Genomic DNA, 25,257 nt, shown 5'->3' with positions numbered 1-25,257 from the left:
CGAAAGCGCCACCGAAACACGTACAATGACAGACCTTGGGGACCTCATCAAGCTTACTGAGGCAGGGTGACTGTTGCCAGCAGGTGTTGAGAAGAGACCTGGACAGCTCACTAACTTCAAATGATTAGAGGCTGCAGACAATCTCTCAAAAAGAACGTAGTAATTGTGAATGATCAATGATCAAGTCAACTTGAGTTAGGACCTTTTGCCATGACAACTTGAGGTATTCTCGGAAATAATGAGGGAGGTTCTGAGCAGAAATTGAGTTAAGTTACTCAAACATGCTGAGTACTAAAGTTAGGTGGCCTCATTTATACTCAAAAATAGAGAGGAGGCTGGGGAAATTTGGGGTTACCTTTAGAGTCCTGAGCAGGACCCCTCACACTGCCATGCCCAGTAAATGTGTGGTATTTATGACAGCAGGATTTCTGCGCTCACTTAAACAACTGTTTCATAAAAATCAATTGTAAAGCACTTTGCTTTAATCTTTATTTTCCCCCTCATTATAAAAATAACAAGTGCTTACTAGAAGTCTTACATTATGAAAACTCCCAGAATCCCACCCTTGGGAATGATTACTACTCTCTTTGGTAACTATGCTGCCAGATTATGGGGTATATGGTAGTAAATAAGGGCTTCCCTGATGGCTCAGCAGGTAAAGCATCCCCCTGCAATGCAGGAGACATAGGTTCGATTCCTGGAAAAGGAAACGGCACCCCACTCCAGCAATCTTGCCTGTAAAACCCCATGGACAGAGTAGCCTGGAGGGCTACAGTCCACGGGGCTGAAAAGTCCGACACGACTGAGCGGCTAAGCAAGCACACAAGAGTAAATAAACAGGACCAAACAGAATCCAACCAACAGAATACATGCTAATCTACTCTTGTGCAAGGTTTCAGAGTTTTGACAAATAATTCCACTGACCAGTTTCTCCAGAAAAGTTGTATTCATTAGTTTTCAAAGATTCAACCACACAGTGGATGGAAAAACCTCTATTTTCTAAGCACTCAATACTAAACAGTGCTCAAACTATTAAAAGTGAAACATAGTTAATAGGACATAAAAAATAACGAATCTGGTACAGAGGAGAAAACCATTCAAAAAATTATAGCAGTTTGTTACCAAAACAACAACTCTTAAATTCCAGCAATTATCATGACTTTAAAACTGGAGTTTAGGAAACAATCACTTCTTTACCATCAAACACAGCCAGAAAAGTTCTACAGTTCTTCTCATTTGACCAGCTGATCAGTACAAGAGGATACAATGTACATGACCGTTTCCAATTCTTTCAGTTCTAAGTGAAGGATATTATAATAAGAATTGCTACATATGAAATAACTCTCCATCAGCAGAGGACTGCAGAATGTGGGCCTTGGAACCAATTCAGCTTTTACAATTGGTAAAGGACAGTTTTGATTCGACCTCCCAAAGCTTTGTTTGCAAGGCTTTCAAAACATCTTCCATCTATTGAATGGAAAAAAGAATAGAAAAAAATACATATGATTAAAATCATACATGGTTAAATATGATTTAAATGTTGATCATTAATATAATTTCTGCTATGTTATACATTATACATATCTGTGTTTATTTAATGGAATTCTATTTAAATAAGACATAAGCCTATTAATAGTAGTTCTCAACCTCTGATACATAGCTTTTACATTTATTCACCACTATCTTACCTGTGACAGGATGTTAACATTCAAAAACAAGGCTGTTTTTACCATGAAAATCAAATCAAATCAAATACTGATTTAAAGATATATTTCTATTTTAATAGTTTTAGAATACATACTGCTTTGATTTAGCATGGAATGTCTTCATAATTTTTTCCATAAAGTTTTGGCTTAATTTGTAGTTTGCTGCTGCTGCTGCTAAGTCGCTTCAGTCGTGTCCGACTCTGTGCGACCCCCGAGACGGCAGCCCACCAGGCTTCCCTGTCCCTGGGATTCTCCAGGCAAGAACACTGGAGTGGGTTGCCATTTCCTTCTCCAATGCATAAAAGTGAAAAGTGGCTCCCAGTAAATCAACTTTACTAACAACTGAAATAAAATAAGCACTCTCTCACCATGAATGCTAATATCAAAAGAGAAGACACAATTAAGAATTATTCGTGGAGCAGCACTTGGTCATTGACTGGAAGTTGTTTATACAAAGACACAAAAAGTGCAGAACAAAATTACCTGCTTTAGAGATTTTTCTATTTCAACTCTACTTTCAAGATTAAAAAGCTCTTTGTCTTCTGACACAATTTGCCTTTCAGATGACCCTAAAACATAACTGAAGTACAGTACAATACAAAGTTAAAATATGAGAAAGGAGTAAATATAAAGTTTATATTGATAACATTAAAACTCAAAGTATATTGAAGTATATATTAGTACCAAGTAAACACATAAAACAATTACTTTTGTTAATAGCAACCTAGGAAGCTGAACTACATGAAATCATGTTTTTCTCCGTAACAGCTTTGTCCAAGAGCTCTACATGTTTCTCAATGCTATAAATACTTCGTTATAGGGAATAAAACTGTCTCTTTAGTAAGCTGGGTGGTACAACAGTAACATTTTGAAGTTTTAAAAGATCCTGAAGAAGCCACTGTTTTATATAACTGTTCAAGAACATGTGCATTTTCAAGTTTTAACTTTTAGTATGTAATCTGTAGAGTCAATTGTTGATTACCTAGATTTCGGCAACTTCAACAGTTATTCTATAACTCATGTTTTGCTCCGCTCTCTGAGGTGATGACATGCTACAATTTGAAAATACAACTGGCCTGCTGCTGCTGCTAAGTCGCTTCCGTCGTGTCCAACTCTGTGTGACCCCATAGAAGGCCTCCTACCAGGCTCCTCTGTCCCTGGGATTCTCTAGGCAAGAACACTGGAGTGGGTTGCCATTTCCTTCTCCAATGCATGAAAGTGAAAAGTGAAAGTGAAGTCACTCAGTCGTGTCCAACTCTTAGCGACCTCATGGACTGCAGCCTACCAGGCTCCTCTGTCCATGGGATTTTCCAGGTCAGAGTACTGGAGTGGGGTGCCATTGCCTTCTCCAACAACTGGCCTAGCAATGGAAGAAAACAAATCTGGCAACCAAATAAATCTAAACAGTAGAGAAGATGCTGTTATTTCTCAAAAAAAAAAAAAAAAAAAAAAACCCTTCATTTGTTTGCATTTCTTTAGAAGTCTTTCACCACATGTAACAACTTCAGTATGTCACTTCTGTTAAATGTAAACAGTCTTCTGCTGGAAACCCAAGATTAATTGATTAAATTTCTAAAAAATATCATCGAAGGAAAAATTACAGAAGGCAGTTAATATCTTATTTAGAAAAGAAAAATGAGATGGGGGAAAATTAAATGGCACTGATTAATTTATAATGCTGTAAATAAACATTACGGAGAACACCCATTTCTAAAATACCCCTGGTTCCCTGTCATTTAAATTCTGCCCTATGAGGTAACTTTTCCTTAAATTCAACTGTTGGGGAAAGAACAGCTTTGATACTAGGATCCTCTATGCAGAAATCCTCCTCGTATTTTCTTTTATACAGATATGGATCACTTTTAAAGTTCCATACCAACCATACTGGTTTAAGATTTTATGTAGTTTATACTTGTACTCTCCCCCACATAATTTTCACAAATCTTGGTAAAATTCCCATGGAGATTAAGGGAGCAGTTATTTGGGCATGCGTCTTCTGTTTACATATTAAAACCAAAACAGATCTGATCTCTCTCCAGGTGGGCCTGCATGCTTTACATCAATGAGCAGTATTTGCTACATTATTCTCTTGTGTTAAAGGCTGTAAAAAGTTTGCAGAGTTCACAATTTAGATCCAAACTTGTCTAGTTTCAAAGATGGTGGTAAAACTGCAGTAATCAAAAAATAATTAAATGAAAAATTATAATAAAAATACTATTCTAAATTTTTTTAAAGAGAAAATCTAAGAAATTCAACAGAGTGACAATATATTTCAAGTAATGAAAGTGTAGGGACTTTCTTTTCTTCTTAAATTGTTCTTCTTTCTTGATATTTAAGGTTTCCTAGGCATCTCTAAGAAAACCTCTCTAACTGGTGGCTCAGCAGTAAGAACCCACCCACCAATGCAGGAGATACGAGTTCGATCCCTGGGTCAGGAAGATCCCCTGGAGAAGGAAATGGCAACCCACTCCAGTATTCTTACTTGGAGAATCCCATGGACAAAAGAGTCTGGCAGGCTACAGTCTATGGGGTAACAAACAGTAGGACACAACTGAGTTACTAAACAACAACAATCTCTAAAGTCTTGAGAGTTACATCTTTTCCAGGATAAGTGAAAAGACATTGGGGTCAATTAATTTTGTTTCCAATTTTAAAAGGTTAATGAACTAAAGGGTCATTAAGACATATGTCATCAGACCCTAATTCACCTTGTCTCCAAACACCTTTTAGAAGTCTTGAAAAATGAAGGTACTTCCTTGCATCTCTCAAAACAGCAGACAGTTATTTACAATCCTCTAGGAAATAACTGGACTTTGCATTTCTACTTTTCCAGAACATCAAAGGGACTTCTTTCCCGACCATTTCTGAAATTCCTATTTCTTCAAGTTATCCTACTAGACTAAAAACTAGAGGGAAAAATAAAATGGACAAAATATATTGATACACACAATTGCTTTAAAAAAAAATCCTATTAAACTAAATTTAATTAAGAAAAATAGCAAATTTTTACTCTGCAAAATGTTCTCACAGTGCTTTCTTCTACAATTTAGCATGACTGACTTTTCCAATAGCAAATAAATCAGGTCCAAAGAACAACAAAAATCACTTGCTTTAGGGTCAGAAATTATTATTTAAAAACATATTTTAACCAAACAATGTTTAGTCTCCAAGTTTTCATACCAATTTGTCTGCAAACAACTTTCTGAGAATTCCGTTATGAGCTATTCATTTTTGCCTCAAACATACCTTTCAATGGCTTCAACACTAAGGCAGAACAAGTCCCTCTTGTAGTCTAGATCCTTGGGTGTGCACCTGTACAGGTAGCCGAGGTTGAGCGAACATCCTGTGCAGTACAAAGTCTCCAGGATGCTGCAACAAAAAACGCCACCCTTTAGTAACTGGTTACCACAAAAATCCCATTGTTGAGATCCATAAACACCTAAACGTTTAAGTTGCTAAAGTATGTTATCCTGACCCTACTAGGTCCTATGTATAAAAAGGAAAAAAAAAAAAAAAAAAGATAGTAAGATGCTTACATCTGAAAGGTATCCAAGTCACCTCCAGGTCACACTGCCTTCAGTATCTAGTGACAGACGGCATGGACACCAGTGACAAAGCAGAGAGTATGCTGGATTTTCTTGGTGGTACAATGGATAAGAATCCACCTGCCAATGCAGGGGACAAGGGTTCAATCCCTAGCCCAGGAAGATTCCACATGCCATGGAGCAACTAAGCCTGTGCACAACTACTGAAGCCCAAGCTCCTAAGGCCCATGCTCCACAACACGCCACTGCAATGAGAGCTCAAACACCACCAGCTAGAGAGCACTCCCTGCTAGCCGGAACTAGACAAAGCCCATGCACAGCAATGAAGACGGAGCACAGATGAAAATAAATAAAAATTCAGAAAAACAAAAAAGAAGAAGAGAATATACTAAGAAGACGGTGCTTTTCTAGAATGTAAACGCCTCAATCTGGTATTAAAAATTAACTAAAATTCTGAAATAAGGGGAAAAGATTGTACATGCTCTTTAAATGTCACATTGTCCACCAAGGATCATTAATGCTCTGGGGCAGGGATAGGCAAATTTTTTTCTGTGATGAGTCAGAGAACAAATATTTTAGACTTGCAGGCCACATGGAGTCTACTGCAACTACCTGTCTCTACCACTGTAGCATGGAAGCCACCACAGACAATATATAACTGAATGAGCTGTGTTCCAATAAAAACATATTTACAAAAACAGGTGCTTGGCCCATGAGCTATAGTTTGGCATAAAGGCTGGGGTTCAGGTAATACAAGAGAGCAGAACTCAGCAACACTGGTTCAGAGCAAGAGTTGATTCCCTTTTCAGTTCTCTAGAAATCTTGGTTATGAACAACAGCAAAGTCTCAGCCTGGTGCTCAGTTCAGTTCAGTTCAGTCCAATTGCTGAGTCGTGTCCAACTCTTTGTGACCCCATGAATTACAGCACGCCAGGCCTCCCTGTCCATCACCAACTCCTGGAATTCACTCAGACTCACGTCCATCCAGTCAGTGATGCAATCCAGCCATCTCATCCTCTGTCGTCCCCTTCTCCTCCTGCCCCCAATCCTCCCAGCGTCAGAGTCTTTTCCAATGAGTCAACTCTTCGCATGAGGTGGCCAAGTACTGGAGTTTCAGTTTTAGCATCATTCCTTCCAAAGAAATCCCAGGGTTGATCTCCTTCAGAATGCACTGGTTGGATCTCCTTGCAGTCCAAGGGACTCTCAAGAGTCTTCTCCAACACCACACTTCAAAGGCATCAATTCTTCGGCATTCAGCTTTCTTCACAGTCCAACTCTCACATCCATACATGACCACAGGAAAAACCATAGCCTTGACTAGATGGACCTTTGTTGGCAAAGTACTGTCTCTGCTTTTCAATATGCTATCTAGGTTGGTCATAACTTTTCTTCCAAGGAGTAAGCGTCTTTTAATTTCATGGCTGCAGTCACCATCTGCAGTGATTTTGGAGCCCAAGAAAATAAAGTCTGACACTGTTTCCACTGTTTCCCCATTGATTTCCCATGAAGTGATGGGACCAGATGCCACGATCTTCGTTTTCTGAATGTTGAGTTTTAAGCCAACTTTTTCACTCTCCTCTTTCACCTGCATCAAGAGGCTTTTTAGTTCCTCTTCACTTTTTGCCATGAGGGTGGTGTCATCTGCATATCTGAGGTTATTGATATTTCTCCCGGCAATTTTGATTCCAGCTTATGTTTCTTCCAGTCCAGCATTTCTCATGATGTACTCTGCATATAAGTTAAATAAGCAGGGTGACAATATACAACCTTGACGTACTCCTTTTCCTATTTGGAACCAATCTGTTGTTCCATGTCCAGTTCTAACTGTTGCTTCCTGACCTGCATACAGGTTTCTCCAGAGGCAGGTCAGGTGGTCCAGTATTCCCATCTCTTTCAGAATTTTCCACAGTTTATTGTGATCCACACAGTCAAAGGCTTTGGCATAGTCAATAAAGCAGAAATAGATGTTTTTCTGGAACTCTCTTGCTTTTTCCATGATCCAGCAGATGTTGGCAATTTGATCTCTGGTTCCTCTGCCTTTTCTAAATCCAGCTTGAACATCTGGAAGTTCACGGTTCATGTACTGCTGAGGCCTGGCTTGGAGAATTTTGAGCATGACTTTACTAGCGTGTGAGATGAGTGCAATCACAGCATCATCTTTCAGGATTTGAAATAGCCAGCTGTCAGGAAGCATTTAACAGGAGGCTTCCTGTGTGCTGTTTTGGATCTGTCAGGAATTCTCTGCTCCTTATTAATTCCTGAATATTCAGGAATTAAGAGGAGAGGCACGCCTCTCCGGGACTGAGGAATCCAGGCATTTCCTTCATTAGCGTTTCTATATGGTGATAAGTACCCTCTTCCTTCTTGTGAACCATACGGTAAAAGTGACTGTTTACAAATCTCTCTCTTTAATATGGATTGCCTATGTTTTGTAAGTATGGAATTTTAATCTTTATCTTTGCTGAGAATAACTACTTTGTAAGACAGTATATATGCCCACACCAAGTTGATTAAAACACCTTTGCTCCATCAGAGCTCTGGTCCCCATGTCTGTCTTTCTTTTTCTCTCTTTTTCAGGCTGATCCCCTGGAGTGCAGAGGCTCTCTGAGTTCACTTTCCTGCCCGGGCTTCTAAGACCCTCTCAAGAAGGCGCTCTGGCCTTCACCCCATCGAGAGGGCGCCTGAGGCCTTCGTGAACAGAGCAAGCCCCGTGCAGGGGATTTATTGGCTTTCTGTGTAAACCAAGGAATATCAGCCTCTTTCTCTCCTTCACTTTCTTATCGTCAACTCCAGACCACCAAGTTCCAGTCCATTAAAGGACCTCAACAGCCAGCCTGGTGCTAGAAGGTCTTTAATGTGCATCTCACAGCTGCAAATCTTTTAACTGTAAGAGGACAGACCTCAGGCTCAGAACCAGCCAGCCAGTAGGTATCTCAGCTAGAATTTAATAACATGTTTCCACTGTAATTATCGTCACAGTTACTTTCGAGTAACAGCAATTGATACATTCACATACAGTCATACAGATTCCTTTTAAAATAAACTTAAAAACTCAGAGTCAATGTAATGAAAAATATCAAGTATGCGACAGCAAAGCTGTAAGCTGACATCAGAATGACTGGAAATGGGAAGTAGAGGACACTCTGCAGGAAGCAAAGGGACAGCAAAGCACCATCATTAGCTCCTGCTAACGGCCTATGTCCCTGGTGAGGCTGTAAACCTCCCCAGGCCTCTTTCTCTTTATCAATAAAGTGAGAAATGATCCAAGGCTGGGTTTTCCAAATTGTTACCATGAGCATGCCAGCAGTACAATTTCTGTTACATTTGCATGCCACCTGTCATATTATGACTTTAAATTTTCCTTAAAGAGAGTAATTTTTTAAATGAAAATATACTTTATTTGAATAGGACACTCAAACATTACCAACAATGAAAAACCAATGTTTTAAAATGAAAAAAAAAATAGGGTCTTCCCTGGTGGTCCAGCAGCTGAGACTGAGCTCCCCAATGCAAGGGGCCCAGGTTTGATCCTTGGGGATCAGGGAACTAGATCCCATGTGCCACAACTAAAAGTTTGCACACTTAAGAGTCCACAACCAAAGATCAAAGATCCCAAGTGCCGCCATGAAGACCCTGTGTAGCCAAATAGATAAATATTAAAATAAACAAAAAATAATAAAATTTTAATATATGATTAGTAATTTCTGTTGAATTGCTTATGTACCACTTATTCATATGCATCAGTAAGACAACTTTTGGACAACGATTCTACAAAGCAGAGCTTCCCATTCAGTTTGCTGAGGATGCTGCTTGCAATAGACGGTGGCAGGTAGAGCAGGATACTGACCCCTTCAACACCTGGAGAGATAAAACAGGGCCTGGGACAGCTGGAGCCCCTGTGCCGCCGTGCATGCAGCCTTGTTTGTTTACCTCAATGGGTCACACATGTCTGTACGTGCCGCGTTAGCATTATCTATGGGTGCTACAGCATGAAAAGTAGGGAGCATTTATCTAAAGCATTCTTTGGCTCAGAGATTCCATGATAAAGATACTTTCTTTTTCTGTTTTTATTTTCAATGTCCTTCAGGTCCAAGCCAAACACCCAAAATGGAAGTGTTGGAACAGGCCTTGAGACGTTTAGAAACTCTTCCATCTTAAATCTAAAGGCACCCACTGTCACTCAGGAAACCACCTGCCAATGCAGGAGATGTAAGAGACCTGGGCTCGATCCCTGGGTCAGGAAGATCCCCTGGAGGAGGACACAGTAACCCACAGCAGTATTCTTGCCTGGAGAATCCCATGGACAGAGGAGCCTGGCAGGCTACAGACCACAGGACTGCAAAGAGTCAGATATGACTGAAGTGACTAAGCATGCACAATGACTGATTTGATATTAGCATGAAAAAGGGCTTCCCTGGTGGCTCTGACTGTAAAGAATCCACCTGAAATGCAGGAAACCTGGGTTCGATTCCTGGCTTGGGAAGATCCTCTGAAGAAGGGCAAGGCAATCCACTCCAGTCGTGTTGCCTGGAGAATCCTCATAGAATCCTCCCCCAGAGAAGCCTGGAGGGCTATAGACCTTGAGGTTGCGAAGAGTCAGACACGACTGAGCAACTAAGCACACACACACCATGAAAAAAGTTTTATCCCAAATTTTAGTGCTGATGATCTTTTTAAAGATTTTTATTTAAAAAATGAAAACATACATACTCATATAGATATAGCTTTACTCACCAACCATTTTCATTTTTACGTTTGGATAATATCTGTTCCTCATTCACAGAAACATTACAGGTAACACCTGGAAAGAAGTAACAACAATGTATTAATGTGGTTTGATATGCAGGTATTTAGAGAACTTCTAATTCAACTTTAATTTTAGAACTCAAAAAGCCAGAAAAAAAACAAAGGCCCAAAAGTCACTCACTCACTCACTCACACACACACACACACACACACACACACACACACACTGGTTTAAAACTAAGTGTACAGGGTCTTCTGGAAAAACATAGCAGAATAAGAGTTATTTCCTTCCTTTCCCAGAAAACAATGAAGTTAACCAAATGAATAAAATTAGGAAGAAAAAATTCAATTGATGGTAAAACTTAGATCAGAGAAGAAAAAATTCAACTGACGGTGAAACTTGGAACAATCAGAACCCCAAATCACAGACTATCAAGTATACCTGCCAAACACAGTAAAACAGGGATTAACCCAAAGAAGAGGGTAAAAGTCTGTGCATACATCTCCAAGTCTCAAACACAGAGCTCATTTTCCTATAAGTAGCAGAGGGTCCACAGGAACCCAGCCCCAAATCTTTTAGACCACAACTTGAACAGGGGTCACAGCTGAACCCTAGAAGCAACAGGAAACATTCCCAGAACACCCATATTCAGGACACACCAAAGGTGGAGGGACATGAAGAAAGGACATCAGAACAGACTCTTGAGTTCACCTCCTCTACAGTCTAGCTTAACTCAGTAAACTCCACTCCTGTCTGCCCCTCGCTCAGATCAGAAATTGGTGTCACCCTACATTCATCATCTCCTTTCCCTGCTCCCCTTCAGACACTCCTCTGAGAAGTCCTGTCCGCTCTACCTCATGACCCTCACTGCAGCCCCACACCACCGCCACCTCCTCTCCCTGAGAGCTGTGCTGGCCCCTGACCGACCTCCCCACTTCCATGCTTATTCTCCTCCTCAGTGCATCCTCCAAAGGAAAACCTGAGTCCTACCACTCTCCAGCTTAAACACCGCCCTCACTAAAATAGACTCTCGTTTTCACTTTTAGAATAAAGATTAAGGTTCTCAATTATAACAGCCTACAAAGGCCCTCGTACTGTAGCAAAATCTCAACCCAAATACATACATGTGGTTCTAAAGCAGCAACCCTGGGAAAAAACCTCGACTTCTATCAACAGGGGCAGACTGGGAGGATGAACAGCATCTCCATTAAGGATGTCACTTAAGTGGCACTTCCTGTTTCTTCTTAGCACAGGACACACACTAACTCACTTAGTCCTCCTAATTACCGCATGTAAGTATTATCCTCAAGTCTATAGAGGAGAAAACTGAAGCAGAGAGGCTATGTAGCTTGCCCCAAGACAAAGCTAGTAAGTGGAAGACCAGGATTCACACCCATGCAGTTGAGGGCCATCACCTACACTGGTGAGGTACAAGAGGCAGGGGTACAAGAGGCAGCTGCTAAAACTGTGAATTATGCCTATATGCACTAATATGGAAAAATACTCAGAATATAGATGTAGAATAAAAAGGTAAGGATGTTTAACAGTATTAACATTATCCCAAGGGTGTTTTTGAAAATTTATATGTTTAGGGAATTCCAAAAAATGTACATTTAAACAAGCTCATATATGCATGGAGAGTATCTGGAAGTATGAATGAAAATAAAGCATGTTGAACTCTGGGGCCTTGAAAGTGTCAGGATCAGGGGATAAGATCTGGGGACAAGTCCTTTTTACTTTTACACTCTTTTGCATTGTTTGATTTTAATAGGTGTGAAGGATTAATCTCAATGAATTACTATGGGAAATGTATGTTCTTAGGCTTATGTTTAACAATCGAAAAGGATTCAGCAATTATTGTTAAGTGCATCCTTAAGGAAAACAGACTTCAAAAAGTTTCAGGTAACAGGTGGACACTGCTCTCCTTCTTTCTTCCCAATACATCCCAGGAAGGAAAACTTTTCACAAATGTCCATAAATCGGTGGTGAATTTCTGCCATTAAAAATATTTACAGAATTCAAACATAGCAGAAATTTAATCTTGAAAACCACAAGTCCAAAAAGAACAGTCATTTTTACATTAACTCAGAAAACCACTCAGTGGTAACTCAGAAAACGTACTAATTCAGAAAACTTACTCAGTGGTAACTCAGTGAACAACTTCCCTAAATAAGTACTATGAAAACAACAAAACAAAGAAACTCTGGGGAAACATACAGGTAACTGGTAGAATCAGTATTAAAAGTTAGAACTCTAACCTTCTTCACCCTTTTACCACATTCTCCTTCCTCTCCAATTTTGTGAGGGCTGTTAGTGCTTTTATTGCAAGTCTCCTTCAATTTTTATAATAGCATTATGATTCGTCAACTCTGAAGTTGTAACACTTCAAACTAAAGGCGTCCGCTGATACAACTATTAGGATCTGAAAAATCAATCCTGACATCCCCTGCAGGAAGCAGGCCGCTGAAAAGCTTAATTTCCTAAAGAAACAATTAACAATATTACCAACAGAGCCCACTAATTTCTATGAGGAATAACACAGAGTAGCTACACCTAAATGCTTACAACCTGGTTGGTTGACTTTTTTTTCCCCTAAGTCATGCTCACGACGTTGCTGATTCATCCATTGCTCTTCTGGGATGAGGGACCCCAGAAAAGGACTTCCTCGCGTAAGCCCAAGATGCAGGGATGACTCTTCTCCTGCCCCTTTTCTGGAACAGCTCAGCCTCTCAGATTTTTCTGCTAATTTTAAAGACCCTGAGTTGCTCCAAAACACCCCGGCCTCTTCCGAGGCCGCCCAGGTGCCGCACACCAGGGATGAAGGCAACCCTTAGTCCTAAGTCCCACCCCACGCGACCCAGCCCGAACTGACAGCGCAGCAAGATGCAGTTGGTGTCTTCCTGGCTCGCCACCCAGCTCAGCGAGTCTCCCAGCGGCCGCCGGCAGCTCGAGCACAAAAACACCAGCGGCCTGTCCTCCTCCGCCGGCTCCGCAGCCTCCTCGCGCCGCTTCCTTTCAGGGCAGGCCGCCGATGCGTCTCCGCTCACGGAGCTCCACATGCTCGCCCACTTCTGCAGCAGCTGGTGGCGGCTCGAGTCTTCCGAGAGCCGCCTGCCTAACGGGGAGGAGTCACCCCACTTGCTCTTGTGGCCACACGTACAGCTAGTAGAGGAACATCCTTCACAACAATCCGAGGACCAAGCGCCCGCCATTAGCTACAAATCGCCCGCGCCGCGGAGCATCACGGGAGGAAAAAACCCGCCCCTGCGCGTGCGCGGGGCGGGGGGAGGAGGTGGAGGATCAGAAGGGCGGGGCCTGATGGGGGCGTGGCAAGAGGGCGGGGCCTGAGGGAGGCGGGGTCGCAGGGCAGCCTGATAGCGCGCATGCTCGCAGTGGAGGCAGGGAGTAGCTGCAGTGTCCAGGCACCTGGGTTGGGTTTCCACCTTCAAGAAATTGAAAGGCTGTAGAAGATTTGCTCGCTGGACTACCTGGGGAGGAGAGTTCAGCCTCTTACAAAGGAGGGTAGGGGCGTGTTTGCTAAAGTTATGCCCACCAAACTAAATTACAAACCCCTTAGAGCGACCTTCTCCTCCCGCCTTCAATCTTTCCCAGCATCAGGGTCTTTTCAAATGAGTCAGCTCTTTGCATTAGGTGGCCAAAGGATTGGAGTTTCAGCTTCAACATCAGTCCTTCAAATGAATATTCGGGACTGAGTTGTTTTAGGATGGACTGGCTGGATCTTCTTGCAGTCCGGGGGACTCTCAAGAGTCTTCTCCAACACCACAGTTCAAAAGTATCAATTCTTTGGCGCTTCCCCTTCGGAGAAGGGGAGGACAGAGGATGAGTTGGTTGGATGGCATCACCGACTCAGTGGACATGAGTTTGAGTAAACTTCAGGAGTTCGTGGTGGACAGGGAGGCCTGACAGGCCTGGAGAATTCCCTGGAGAGAGGAGCCTTGTGGGCTACAGTCCATGGGGTCGCAAAGAGTCGGACACGACTGAGCAACTGAACTGAATTTCTAAAGACTGTGCCACCCATACCCCACCCAGAGATGGGGGAGCTGGGGCATAGCCCTCCTTTCGAAGGCCTCCTTCCCTCCCGAGAGGCCACAGCCCTTCGAATTTAGCATTAAGTAAAGAAAACCATGGCTTCTCAGGTGGCTGTAGTGGTAAAGAACCTGCCTGCCAGTGCAGTAGATGTAAGAGACACGGATTCAATCCCTGGGTGGGGGAGATCCCCTGGAGGAGGGCATGGCAACACACTCCAGTATTCTTGCCTAGAGAATCCCATGGACAGACGAGCCTAGCCGCCTACAGCCCATAGGATGGCAAGGAGTCTGACACGACCGAAGTGATTTAGCTCACGCGCAGACATCTCAAGTTAATGAATTTAGTGCTTTTTCAGTGGTCTCATTGAAATCAGGGAGGCCATTGATGGCTTGATGGTCAAAACATCCTTTGTTTCCTGATACTGACAGGCAACATTCTTTGTTCACACCACCTTCACAGATTCTCAATCAATAGGTGAGAATGGGCCTGAGAACTTGCTTAACAAGCTCCTGGGTGATGCAGATGCTGTCAGTAAAGGCACTTCCCCTTTTGCTGGGGTTTAGTTTGTCTGCCTAATTTCCTGGAAGTAGAGAAAGCCGGGGTTGCGTTTTTCTTTTGTGGATTGTTATTGCTCTAACCAATACCCTGGAGAGGGCCCCAGATCACTCAGACCAGCACTGCAAGGACAGGCTGGAGAGGCGGTGTGGGCAGCAGCAGTGATGCTGAAAAGCGTGGAAGTGCCTCTGCTGTCTGGATCTGGGAGCCTCCCTTGTGGGTGGTTAGTCTTCCTCAGCTGCCCCGAAGCCGGCCTCTGACCTTAAAGCACCACAGATTAGGATGGGAAAGCCTGGTGGGGAATGGACCTGCATTATGGACAGCCTTGCAGCACGTCTGGGAAGAAAGTTACCCCCAAGGCCCTGGTCTGCTCTTAGAACTCTTTGGGTGTGACTTAGGTCACTGCCCACTTTGCATGGTCAGATAAACTATTTACCAAAAAAAATTTACTTCCAATTTTATTACTTCTGGGCACTAGCATTAAGGCAAAAGCTTTGGAGTCAAAAGCCTTGAGCTGAACTGCCCTTCCTGGAGGTATAATTGTGTAGGAAACTAGAAGGTTATACTTGCCTTCCCTGAGTCTAATTCTTCGTGGATTAAGTGAATTGGGTTGTTATGGGGATCATGATATAATATGCATGAAAATATGTTAGCAGACTGTGCCCATGTTCATTAGCCTCCAAGTAGAAGAAAATGCTTTGAATATTTTAGGTTTTTATTTCACCCATAGAATGAATTGCCTTCCCTCCTCTACTTCTTTTGTGGAGGCAGGCCTGGCTTCCCAGGACTACTATTTTCAAGCTCGGTATCTCTGGTACAAGTAAGTGGGTAGTAACCTTGGAATTCAAAGGATAATCTCTTTGATTCAGACTTTAAGTTCCTATTCAGTTCAGTTCAGTTCAATCACTCAGCCGTGTCTGACTCTTTGAGACCCCATGGACTGCAGCATACCAGGCTTCCATGTCCATCACGAACTCCCAGAGTTTACTCAGACTCATGTCCATCAAGTCGGTGATGCCATCCAACCATCTCATCCTCTGTCATCACCTTCTCCTCCTGCCTTCAATCTTTCCCAGCATCAGGGTCTTTTCCAGTGAATCAGTTCTTCCCATCAGGTGGCCAAAGTATTAGAGTTTCAGCTTCAGTATCAGTCCTTCCAATGAACACCCAGGACTGATCTCCTTTAGTATGGACTGGTTGGATCTCCTTGCAGTCCAAGGGACTCTCAAGAGTCTTCTCCAACACCACAGTTCAAAGCATCAATTCTTCGGCGCTCAGCTTTCTTCACAGTCCAACTCTCACATCCATACATGACCACATCAGGGTGGAGAGTGGATCTGCAGGGACAAAGGGAAAGAAGCCCACCCACAGACCACCTTTGTCCCTGCCTAGGGGGCTTGGGAGGGCCATCCTCACCAAATGTGTTCCAAGGGCATGGTAGGAAGCAAAATTCAGAATAAGGTTCTATTCTTGTGTGTGTGTGGTCAGAAGGAGGGCAGCTTAGTTTCCCAGTTCCCTGGCCAGGGATCAAACCCATGCCCCCTGTATTGGGAGCACGGAGTCTTAACCATTGGACCATCAGGGAAGCTCCAATAAGGTTTTCTCTTGATTCTATCCTTAAATCCACCTTTCTCCACAAACCAGTTACTTGGGACTATCTGATTCAACCCTCATTTCTGGCTGAGTGCAAAAGTCTTGGTGTAATTAACAGAAAAAATACTAGTCTAATTGAATATCTATGGCTCACACTAGGGAAAGAGAGACAAAGCATAAGTCAGGGAAAGAAGGGACAGGAAAAATGGGAGAAGAAATGCATGAAATCCTGATAGTTTTTTGTGGGTTTTTTTCCCCCTTTTTTCCTCCTCCTCTTCCTACCTAGACCCTGATAGTTTTGATGGAAAAAATTTATGACTCTAGCAATTGGGAAAATCAGAAATTAATGGCGTCCACTTACAATCAGGGACTAGATGTTAATTGCATGCACTTCCTTACATATAGAGTGACAATAAGGAGTGATTACAGGTCCTTGGAGTCAGCTAGCTGGCCCCTTTAGTATATACAGAGCTGGTTGCAGCTGCATTTCAAGGGTGTTTGGTCCAACTGCTACCAGTAGAGAGATGTCTGGGAGCCAAATGTCACTTGCATTGCCCTCCCCAACCAGCTGTCACTGAGAGAAAGCCATGCTCCACACTCAGCCCCCAGGGACCTTCTGCCACAATCAGAGCCTCTTTAGGGAGATAAAATACGCCATGGGAAAAGGGTAGGTAGATATTTATATCTGTGTTCCGGGGGTGAAACAGTAACTGCAGGGATATGCTGCACCTTCTAAAAAGTCGTCAGAGGCAAGACGTTCTTTAAATAGTTCTGTTTCCCTCTCCTAGTTAATGTGTGGAATCACGATTTTCCAGTCTTTAACAGAAATGTTTAATTCTCACGCAAGTTAAAAAAGAATAAGGAGACAGACTTGTGATTTTTCAGCAAAAGCATGTGTTTGAGCTGGAAAAGAACCACAGAGATGCTTCATCTGCACGTCTTACTCTGCAAATAGATGAGCTGAGATTCAGTTTGGATCAGAAGTCATGGCTCAGGTTACTGGAAGAGACTGGTGGACATCCGGGCTATGACAGATCCAGCGTTGTTCCCCTTTTCTTGGGAAAGCTGTTTCCCCTCCCCCACTCCAACAGTGTGGCTGCAGAGGGGCTCCCCATCTTGAAGGTCTCACCCCACTCTTGACCTATCCCAGAGGTGGGCTCACATCAGTCTTAGCCACCACCTTCCTGGCCACACAGACTGGTTCGAGGTGAGCCAGGTGTCAGAAGGAGAGCCTGTCCAAGTCCATCCCTGGAATGTTTCAGGTCAAAGCTTGGGAGAGAATCTGTCCACCCCTTCCTCTTGAATCAGGAGCCCAGAACTGTCATCAGTCAGGTATCCAGCTCTGTGGAATAGCCTGCATGACTCTGATCCTCAGGGAGAAGCAAAATGTGAGGCAGAGATCGAGAGTAACAGCAATACCTCAGTTACCCCTGTTCCCAGTTCTGTGGGCACCCCTCTGAACGTGCTCCCAGTAAACCCCGCTGGTGTTTAAGCTAGTTAGAATCAGGTGTCTGTCACTAACTCCCAAGGGTCCTAAAACACAGATTCCAATCTAGAACCTCAGTTTCTTGCTCCTAAATACAGTGGTCATACCACTATACCAAATTGTTGAAATATAACACCATACATTTGATAAAGTCTGCTGCTGCTGCTGCTGCTGCTAAGTCACTTCAATCATGTCCGACTCTGTGCGACCCCATAGACAGTCTACTCACTCCAGTATTCTGGCCTGGAGAATTCCATGGGCTGTAAAGAGTCGGACATGACTGAGTGACTTTCACTTTCTTTTCACTTTTCACATTTGATAATGCCTTGAGGCATTCAAGCTATAATCTCTCAAGGGGGCTAACTCTGGAGAATGACAATATAAGGGAAGAATATATTTCCAGTATACAATTCTAAAGTCAGTCTCTTGCTTTCTTTCCAAGCACTCCTTTGTTTCCCCTAGTTCTTTTCTTTTTTTTCTTTTTTTTTGGTATATAACCAGAGGAAGGTCTTGGGAAATAGTTTTTATTATAAACTGCATCAAACCTACCAAACATCTAAACACAACAGAGACTGATCCAAAAGTGAAGATTGTGACTCCTGGATCTGGAATAATATGGCAGAGACCTACAGTATCACAGTATGGCTTATGTATCTTTCAAGAGATTTGAGGCAATGTTGCATCTATGGTAGAAGGACTGGAAGGTAACATTAAAGAAAATTCACATTGAAGAAAATATAGTAAAATAACTAAGAAATATAAAAGGTGAGGAAAAAATAAGAGGCATAAGCAATCAATGCAAGAGACCCAATATCTGACTAACAGGCGGTCCAAACACACAGGAGAGACAAAATGAAGGAGAACAAATAATGAAAAGAATAGCAACCCACTCCAGTATTCTTGCCAGGAGAATCCCATTGACAGAGGAGCCTGGTGGGCTACATACAGTCCATAGGGTCACAAACAGTTGGATGCGACTGAAACAACTTAACACACACTCACACACAATAATACAATTTCTCAGCTAAACATATGATTCTTTAGATGGAAAGGATATAATACCAACTGCCCAGCCAAAGGACGAAATACTCTCACACTATGACTTAGCATTGTAAAATATCCAAACTTCAGCCTTCAGAAAAGATTCCAAAGTTTCAAAGAAAAGGAAAAAGGTGCAAGAATCAGAGTGGCTTTAGACTCCTCGTCAACAGCTCAATTTCAGAAGCTGGAAAAGTTCAAAATTTAGAGGGCAAGTAATTTTCAGGTTGGAATCACTTATCCACTGTAATCTTGATCCATGTATAGTGGACATTTTTAGACATAACTGAACTTTTATTATCTTTTAATCATTTTTATTTACTTATTGTCTATTTTGGGCTGCACTGGGTCTTCGTTACTTTGCGTGGGCTTTCTCTAGTTTCTACGAGTGTGAACTACTCTTCCTTGCAATGTGTGATCATCTCACTGCACTGGGTTCTCTTATTGTGGAGCAGAAGCTCTAGCGTAAGCGGGCTTCAGTAGCTGCAGTTCGCAGGCTCTAGAGCGTGGACGCAGGAGCAGCGGCGCAGGGGTTTATTTGCTCCATGGCATGTGGGATCTTCCTGGGCCAGGAATGGAACCTGAGTCCCCGGCATTGGCAGGTGGATTCTTATCCACTGCGCCACCAGGGAAGTCCAACTGAACTTTTAAAATGTATCTTGAACATATTCTTTCTTATTCAAATATGTGCTGCAACAAGGAATGTGGCATGCATAGTCACAGTTAAAGAAAAGCAAATATTTAATATTTTTAATATATTCTCTACCACACTCATTTTTTGACTGCCCTGAATACAAATACCTCAGCTATGAGATTGATAAAATTCAAAAGTTCAACACCATAATTTGTTGCCCAGACTATTGTGCAGGAAAGCAGGCAGTTTCCTACCCAGTAAGAATACAGACTTTATAAGCTCTGTAGAAAGGAATTTGTCTACAAATATACCTTAGTTTGTAATACTTTATTTTGGAATCATGTAACTACAATAATAAATATTACATAACCATAAAACAAAATAAATATTTAAAAAGTGATCTCTACATATTGAAATATCTAATATATTTAACGGTGGCATAACTTCATAGGTAGAACTATTTTAAATGACTTTAAAACATGAAGTTGAGGGAATTCCCTGATGACCCGGTGGTCAGGACTTGGCACTTTCATGCTGGGGCCCCTGGCTTGATCTCTGTTTGGGAAATTGAAATCCCGAATGCCACTCAGTATGACCAAAATAAATAAATAAATAAATTTGACTATATATATTTTGTTGGAGATACTCTAAGGACAAAAAAAACAAGAAGCAAAAACAAATTAAAACAAACAAACAAACAAACAAAAAATCCCTGCCTCCTCACAAAAGATCGTAAATTGTTTTCAGTAATCATGTTCTTATTGATATTGATATTATTATTCTGAGGGCTTCCCTCATAGTTCAGTTGGTAAAGAGTCTGCCTGCAATGCAGGAGATCCCGGTTCGATTCCTGGATCGAAGGAAATGGCAACCCACTCCAGTATTCTTGCCTGGAGAATCACATGGACAGAGGAGCCTGGCGGGCTACAGTCCGTGGGGTCGCAAGAGTCGGACACAACTGAGCGACTAAGCACACATTATTCTGAGACTGTGTATGCATTGTGTATTGACTAAGTATTACTTGGGGAGAATAGGATTTTAAGTTTTGGGAAAAAGAGATGCAGCTACGGAAGTTAAGCTTAAGGAAAGCCTCTGTGGTGATGATTTTGAATTTAAAAGTATCAGTATGAGAAAAGGGCTTCCCAGGTGGCGCTAGTGGTAAAGAACCCACCTGCCAATGCAGGAGCCACAAGAAAGGCAGGTTTGATCCTTGGGTTAGGAAGATCCCCTGGAAGAGGGAATGGCAACTCACTTCAGTATTCTTTCCTGGAGAAGGCCATGGACAGAGGATCCTGGCAGGCTATGGTCCATATGGTCACAAAGAGTCGGACACAACTAAAGCAACTTAGCACATATGAGAAAAAGGGGAAAAAAATTAAAATAGAAAAAAAAAAATGTATCAGTATGAACTCATGATTTTTTTTTTTTTTTTTGCTTTAAAGAATAAACAATTCCTAGCTCTCTAGGTTGAATAGGCCTTAACACTAACCAACTCAGTAGCAATTAACACCTTTAACATCCAGATTATGATAGCTGAATATTTCTCACTAAAAAACCAGTAGTCCTTGGAGAAATGGCTGAATCCTCGATCTGGGATAAGAAATCTACAAAATGAGCCTGGAACATCTTGTCTTCCAGAAAGCAAAAAAGCTATAGAACCCAAACAAAGCAAACTTCCAATATAACCAACATGAGGAGGCTCTCACTCTCCAAATATGAGGTGAACTGTGCCTTGGTAGAGACAATAGCTGTAACGGACGGGACACACGAGAGGGCTTCACTGCACAAGCTCAAAGCAAACAAAGCCTCTCACTGTTCACTGCCGAACAATGCTAGAAAGCCCGACTATTCTTTTGAAAACTGGCAAAAAGAAGTAAATCAACATTTATCCCACCTTGATATGAACTGTATTTGAGGTAACCAGATAGTTCATAAACAAAGATATTTTTCCTTTTTTGGTCTGTTTATTTAGAAGGATGGTAGCTAATAAGTGAAAAAGAAATGATGGAATAAGGAAATCACGATTTTTATTTTTCAGAGGACATAGGTTCGATCCCTGGTTGGAGAACTAAAATCCTGTAAGCCTTGTGGGCACGCACAAAAAAGAGAAATCATCATTTTTACTATATTTAATGGATCTTCCCTGGTGGCTCAGACGGTAAAGCGTCTGCCTACAATGCGGGAGACCTGGGTTCAATCACTGGGTTGGGAAGATCTCCTGGAGAAGGAAATGCAACCCACTCCAGTATTCTGGCCTGGAAAATCCCATGGAAGGAGGAACCTGGTAGGCTACAATCCGTGGGGTCGCAAAGAGTTGGACACGACTGAGCACTTTCACTTTCCAATGGATCTCAACAATGAATATCACTGGTTGATAATATTGCACAGAAAAGACACAACCAGACATTATGTGTCTCCTGAGGGTAGGACACCACAACACTAATGAGGTATTCCTGTCAATAAAAAATTGAACCTAAATCTGATCCAGCCTCTAGGTCTAACTTCACTTTCCAGGAAATGCAGGGAATGGGGAACATGACTAACACAACATGGGCTCTAACTGGCAGACTCTTCAGAGTCGATAACTCTTTTCCCCAACAAAGAAATTCCAAATTTTAAAAAAAGTAGGAGGAAGACGGAGCCTACAAATTTAACGAGACTTGAGGGTCATTTCAACCAACGGCAACACATGCAACTCATTTCCTCCTGATTTGAACAAATAACTGTAAAAGAAATTATGAGGCAAACTGGAAAAATTATAGTATTGACTGGATGTTTGATGGAATTAACTATTTTTAGGTGGGATAACAGTACCACGGTTTTACTTTAAAAAATTTTTTTCCTTTACAGATACATACTGAAATATTTACAGATGAAATGATGTATTAGAATTTGCTACACAATAGTCCAGAATGAGGGGAGTGAATGGAGCTACAGATGCCAAGTTACTTAGGACTTGATGGTTGTTGAAGTTGTGATGATTCCATGGAGTTTTAAAATACTATTCTTGCTGCTTTTGCAAAAGTTTAAAATTGCCTATGATAAAAAAAAAATTTAAGTCATGAAAAATTTGAATTTTCTCTGTTATATACCCATGCTTCTTAAATATTAAAAAGTAACTTTTTACCAAAAATCTTTGACAACAACGGATACCCCAGAGAGAGGCACTGTGTTTAAGGATTTGTATACCCACAACACTGTTTGCCCCATGTTGCAGGCTGAATAATAGTCGCCCGCCTCCAAATATCTACATCTAACCCCTGGAACCCGTGAATATGACTTCATATGGCAAAAAGAGACTTTGCAGATATAACTGAACTCCGGATTCTGGATGGAGAGATTTCCTGGATTGTCTGGGTGGTCAAAATGGCATGGGTACCTTCATAGATAGGAAGAGAGAGAGTTGATGCAGAAAAAGAAGGTGACGTGACAACGGAATCACGAGGAGAAAGGTCTAAGGGAAACACATGTCAAGGAATGAGGACAGGGACTTCTCGGGTGGTCCAGAGGCTAAGTTTCCACACTCCCAATGCCGGGGGCCAGGTCCGACCCCACACACCACACCTAACAGTTAGGCACGCCACAGAGTGCTGCGGCTAAGACCTGGCGCAGCCAAATAAATAGATATTAAATATATATATATTTTTTTTAATTTTTATTTTATTTTTAAACTTTACAATATTGTATTAGCTCCGCCAAACCTCGAAATGAATCTGCCACAGGTACACCCGTGCCCCCCATCCTGAACCTCTCTCCCTCCCCGCTCCCCACACCCTCCCTCTGGGTCATCCCAGTGCACCAGCCCCAAGCATCCAGTATCGTGCATCGAACCTGGACTGGCAACTCGTTTCATACATGATATTATACATGTTTCAATGCCATTCTCCCAAATCTCCCCACCCTCTCCCTCTCCCGCAGAGTCCATAAGACTGATCTATACATCAGTGTCTCTTTTGCTGTCTCGTGCACAGGGTTATTGTTACCATCTTTCTAAATTCCATATATATGCGTTAGTATACTGTATTGGTGTTTTTCTTTCTGGCTTACTTCACTCTGTATAATAGGCTCCAGTTTCATCCACCTCATTAGAACTGATTCAAATGTATTCTTTTTGATGGCTGAGTAATACTCCATTGTGTATATGTACCACAGCTTTCTTATCCATTCATCTGCTGATGGGCATCTAGGAAAGAGGACAGTCTCCAGAAGCTGGAAAAGGCAAGGACACAGACTTCTCCACAGGGTTACCAGAAGGAAACAGTCTTGGCTACATCTTGATTTTAGCCCCAGAACTCATCATGAATTTCTGACTTCCAGGAGTGTAAGATAATTGTTATTATTTTTCAGTCACTAAGTCATGCCTGACTCTGGGACCACATGGACTGCAGCATGCCAGGCTCCCCTGTCCTTCACTATCTCCTGGAATTTCCTCAAACTCATGTCCATCGAGATGCCATCCAACCATCTCATCCTCTGTTGCCCCTTCTCCTCCCGCCTTCAATCTCTCCCAGCATCAGGGTCTTTTCCAATGAGTCAACTCTTCACATCAGGTGGCCAAAGTATTGGAGTTTCAGCTTCAGCATCAGTCCTTCCAACGAACACTCACGACTGATTTCCTTTAGGATGGACTGGTTGGATCTCCTTGCAGTCCAAGGGACTCTCAAGAGTCTTCTCCAACTCCACAGTTCAGCCCCAGAACTCATTTTGAATTTCTGACTTCCAGGACTGTAAGATAGTAAATCTATGTTATTTTAAGCCACTAAGTCTGTGGTAATTTGTCATGGCAACCACATAACATGACTGCATACCAGTCTGCAAGTTCAAGATGTCCTGGGCAGAGCATGGAGGCTGTTCTACCTGGCTGTTATCCCCCTAAAAGAGGCTTCCAACTCCCAAGCAGAGCATTGTGAGAATCGCAGGAAACACAGAGCAGAGCAGCCAGCTCAGGCACTGCTCAGCCAGTGTTTGCTCTCCCCTTTCTTCTCTTCACCTTCTGCCCTGTACTCGGTCTGCGGCCACAAGGCTAGCTAACAAGTGTGCACATCTTCTGTAAAAGGAAACATGGAAGGAAAGACAACTTTACCTTCGAGTTTGGGTTTATAAATTAAAGTGAGAGGAAAAGCAAGGCCAACTGTCAAGGTCTTGGAGGTCTTTGTTAATATGAACATGTCATTGTTATCTCAGAGAGCTGACCTTGATGGGAGTATTAGTTCTTACTTATGTCAAAAGAGAAAACACGCTTTAAATCTGTTTTCCTAGCAGGGAAATTCCATGGGGTTTTTAAAAGTCAAGATTATTACCAGAGCAATCAATGAATTCATTTGAACAATCGGTGTTTTGTCTGAAGTGAAAATTTCAAGCTGATGAAATTAAAGTGTGTTCAATTGGAAAATGTATCAAGGGAGGGAGGGAGGGAGGGAAGGAGGAAGGAGAAAGAGGGGGAAGGGGGAGAGGGGAGAGGGCAGGGAAGGAGGGAAGGCTGATGCTCCTCTGTGTCAACATGACTGCGTCACCAGAAGCCCAGATATCTCATTAAACAGCATCTCTGGGTGTGTCTGTGAGAGTTTTTCACGTTGATGTATGGCAAAATCCATCACAATATTGTAAAGCAATTATCCTTTAATTCAGTTCAGTTCAGATCAGTCGCTCAGTTGTGTCCGACTCTGCGACCCCATGGACTGTTGCACGCCAGGCCTCCCTGTCCATCACCAACTCCCAGAGCTTACTCAAACTCATGTCCATTGAGTCAGTGATGCCATCCAACCATCTCATCCTCTGTCGTCCCCTTCTCCTACTGCTCTCAATCTTTCCCAGCATCAGGGTCTTTTCAAATGAGTAAGTTCTTCCCATCAGGTAGCCAACGTGTTGGAGTTTCAGCTTCAGCATCAGTCCTTCCAATGAATA

The 25,257-nt window shown here is 42.3% G+C and overlaps 1 protein-coding gene across 1 annotated transcript; it reads right to left on the bottom strand.

The window, feature by feature from the left end:
• Positions 1-927: 927 nt before the first annotated feature.
• MIS18A (MIS18 kinetochore protein A) lies at positions 928-13,273 on the bottom strand. The gene is made up of 5 exons (XM_025281724.3): positions 12,870-13,273; positions 9,985-10,051; positions 4,953-5,075; positions 2,190-2,286; positions 928-1,467 (listed from the first exon to the last, which is right to left on the bottom strand). The coding sequence occupies exons 1-5, from the start codon at positions 13,207-13,209 to the stop codon at positions 1,387-1,389; spliced, it is 708 nt and encodes a 235-aa protein (XP_025137509.1). The 5' UTR covers positions 13,210-13,273; the 3' UTR covers positions 928-1,386.
• Between the last annotated feature and the right edge of the window lie 11,984 nt (positions 13,274-25,257).

The sequence above is a fragment of the Bubalus bubalis genome, chromosome 1, assembly GCF_019923935.1.
Source record: "Bubalus bubalis isolate 160015118507 breed Murrah chromosome 1, NDDB_SH_1, whole genome shotgun sequence".
Lineage (NCBI taxonomy): Eukaryota > Metazoa > Chordata > Mammalia > Artiodactyla > Bovidae > Bubalus > Bubalus bubalis.
This window is presented reverse-complemented; position numbering and strand designations above follow the sequence as displayed.

Excerpts from the sequence above, each read along its gene's own strand:
- MIS18A (XM_025281724.3), bottom strand. The coding sequence starts at position 13,209 with ATGGCGGGCGCTTGGTCCTCGGATTGTTGTGAAGGATGTTCCTCTACT. Across the intron at positions 10,052-12,869 it reads CAACTGCATCTTGCTGCGCT|GTGTTACCTGTAATGTTTCT; the intron begins GTCAGTTCGGGC and ends ACTTCTTTCCAG. Across the intron at positions 2,287-4,952 it reads AGTGTTGAAGCCATTGAAAG|TTATGTTTTAGGGTCATCTG; the intron begins GTATGTTTGAGG and ends ACTGTACTTCAG.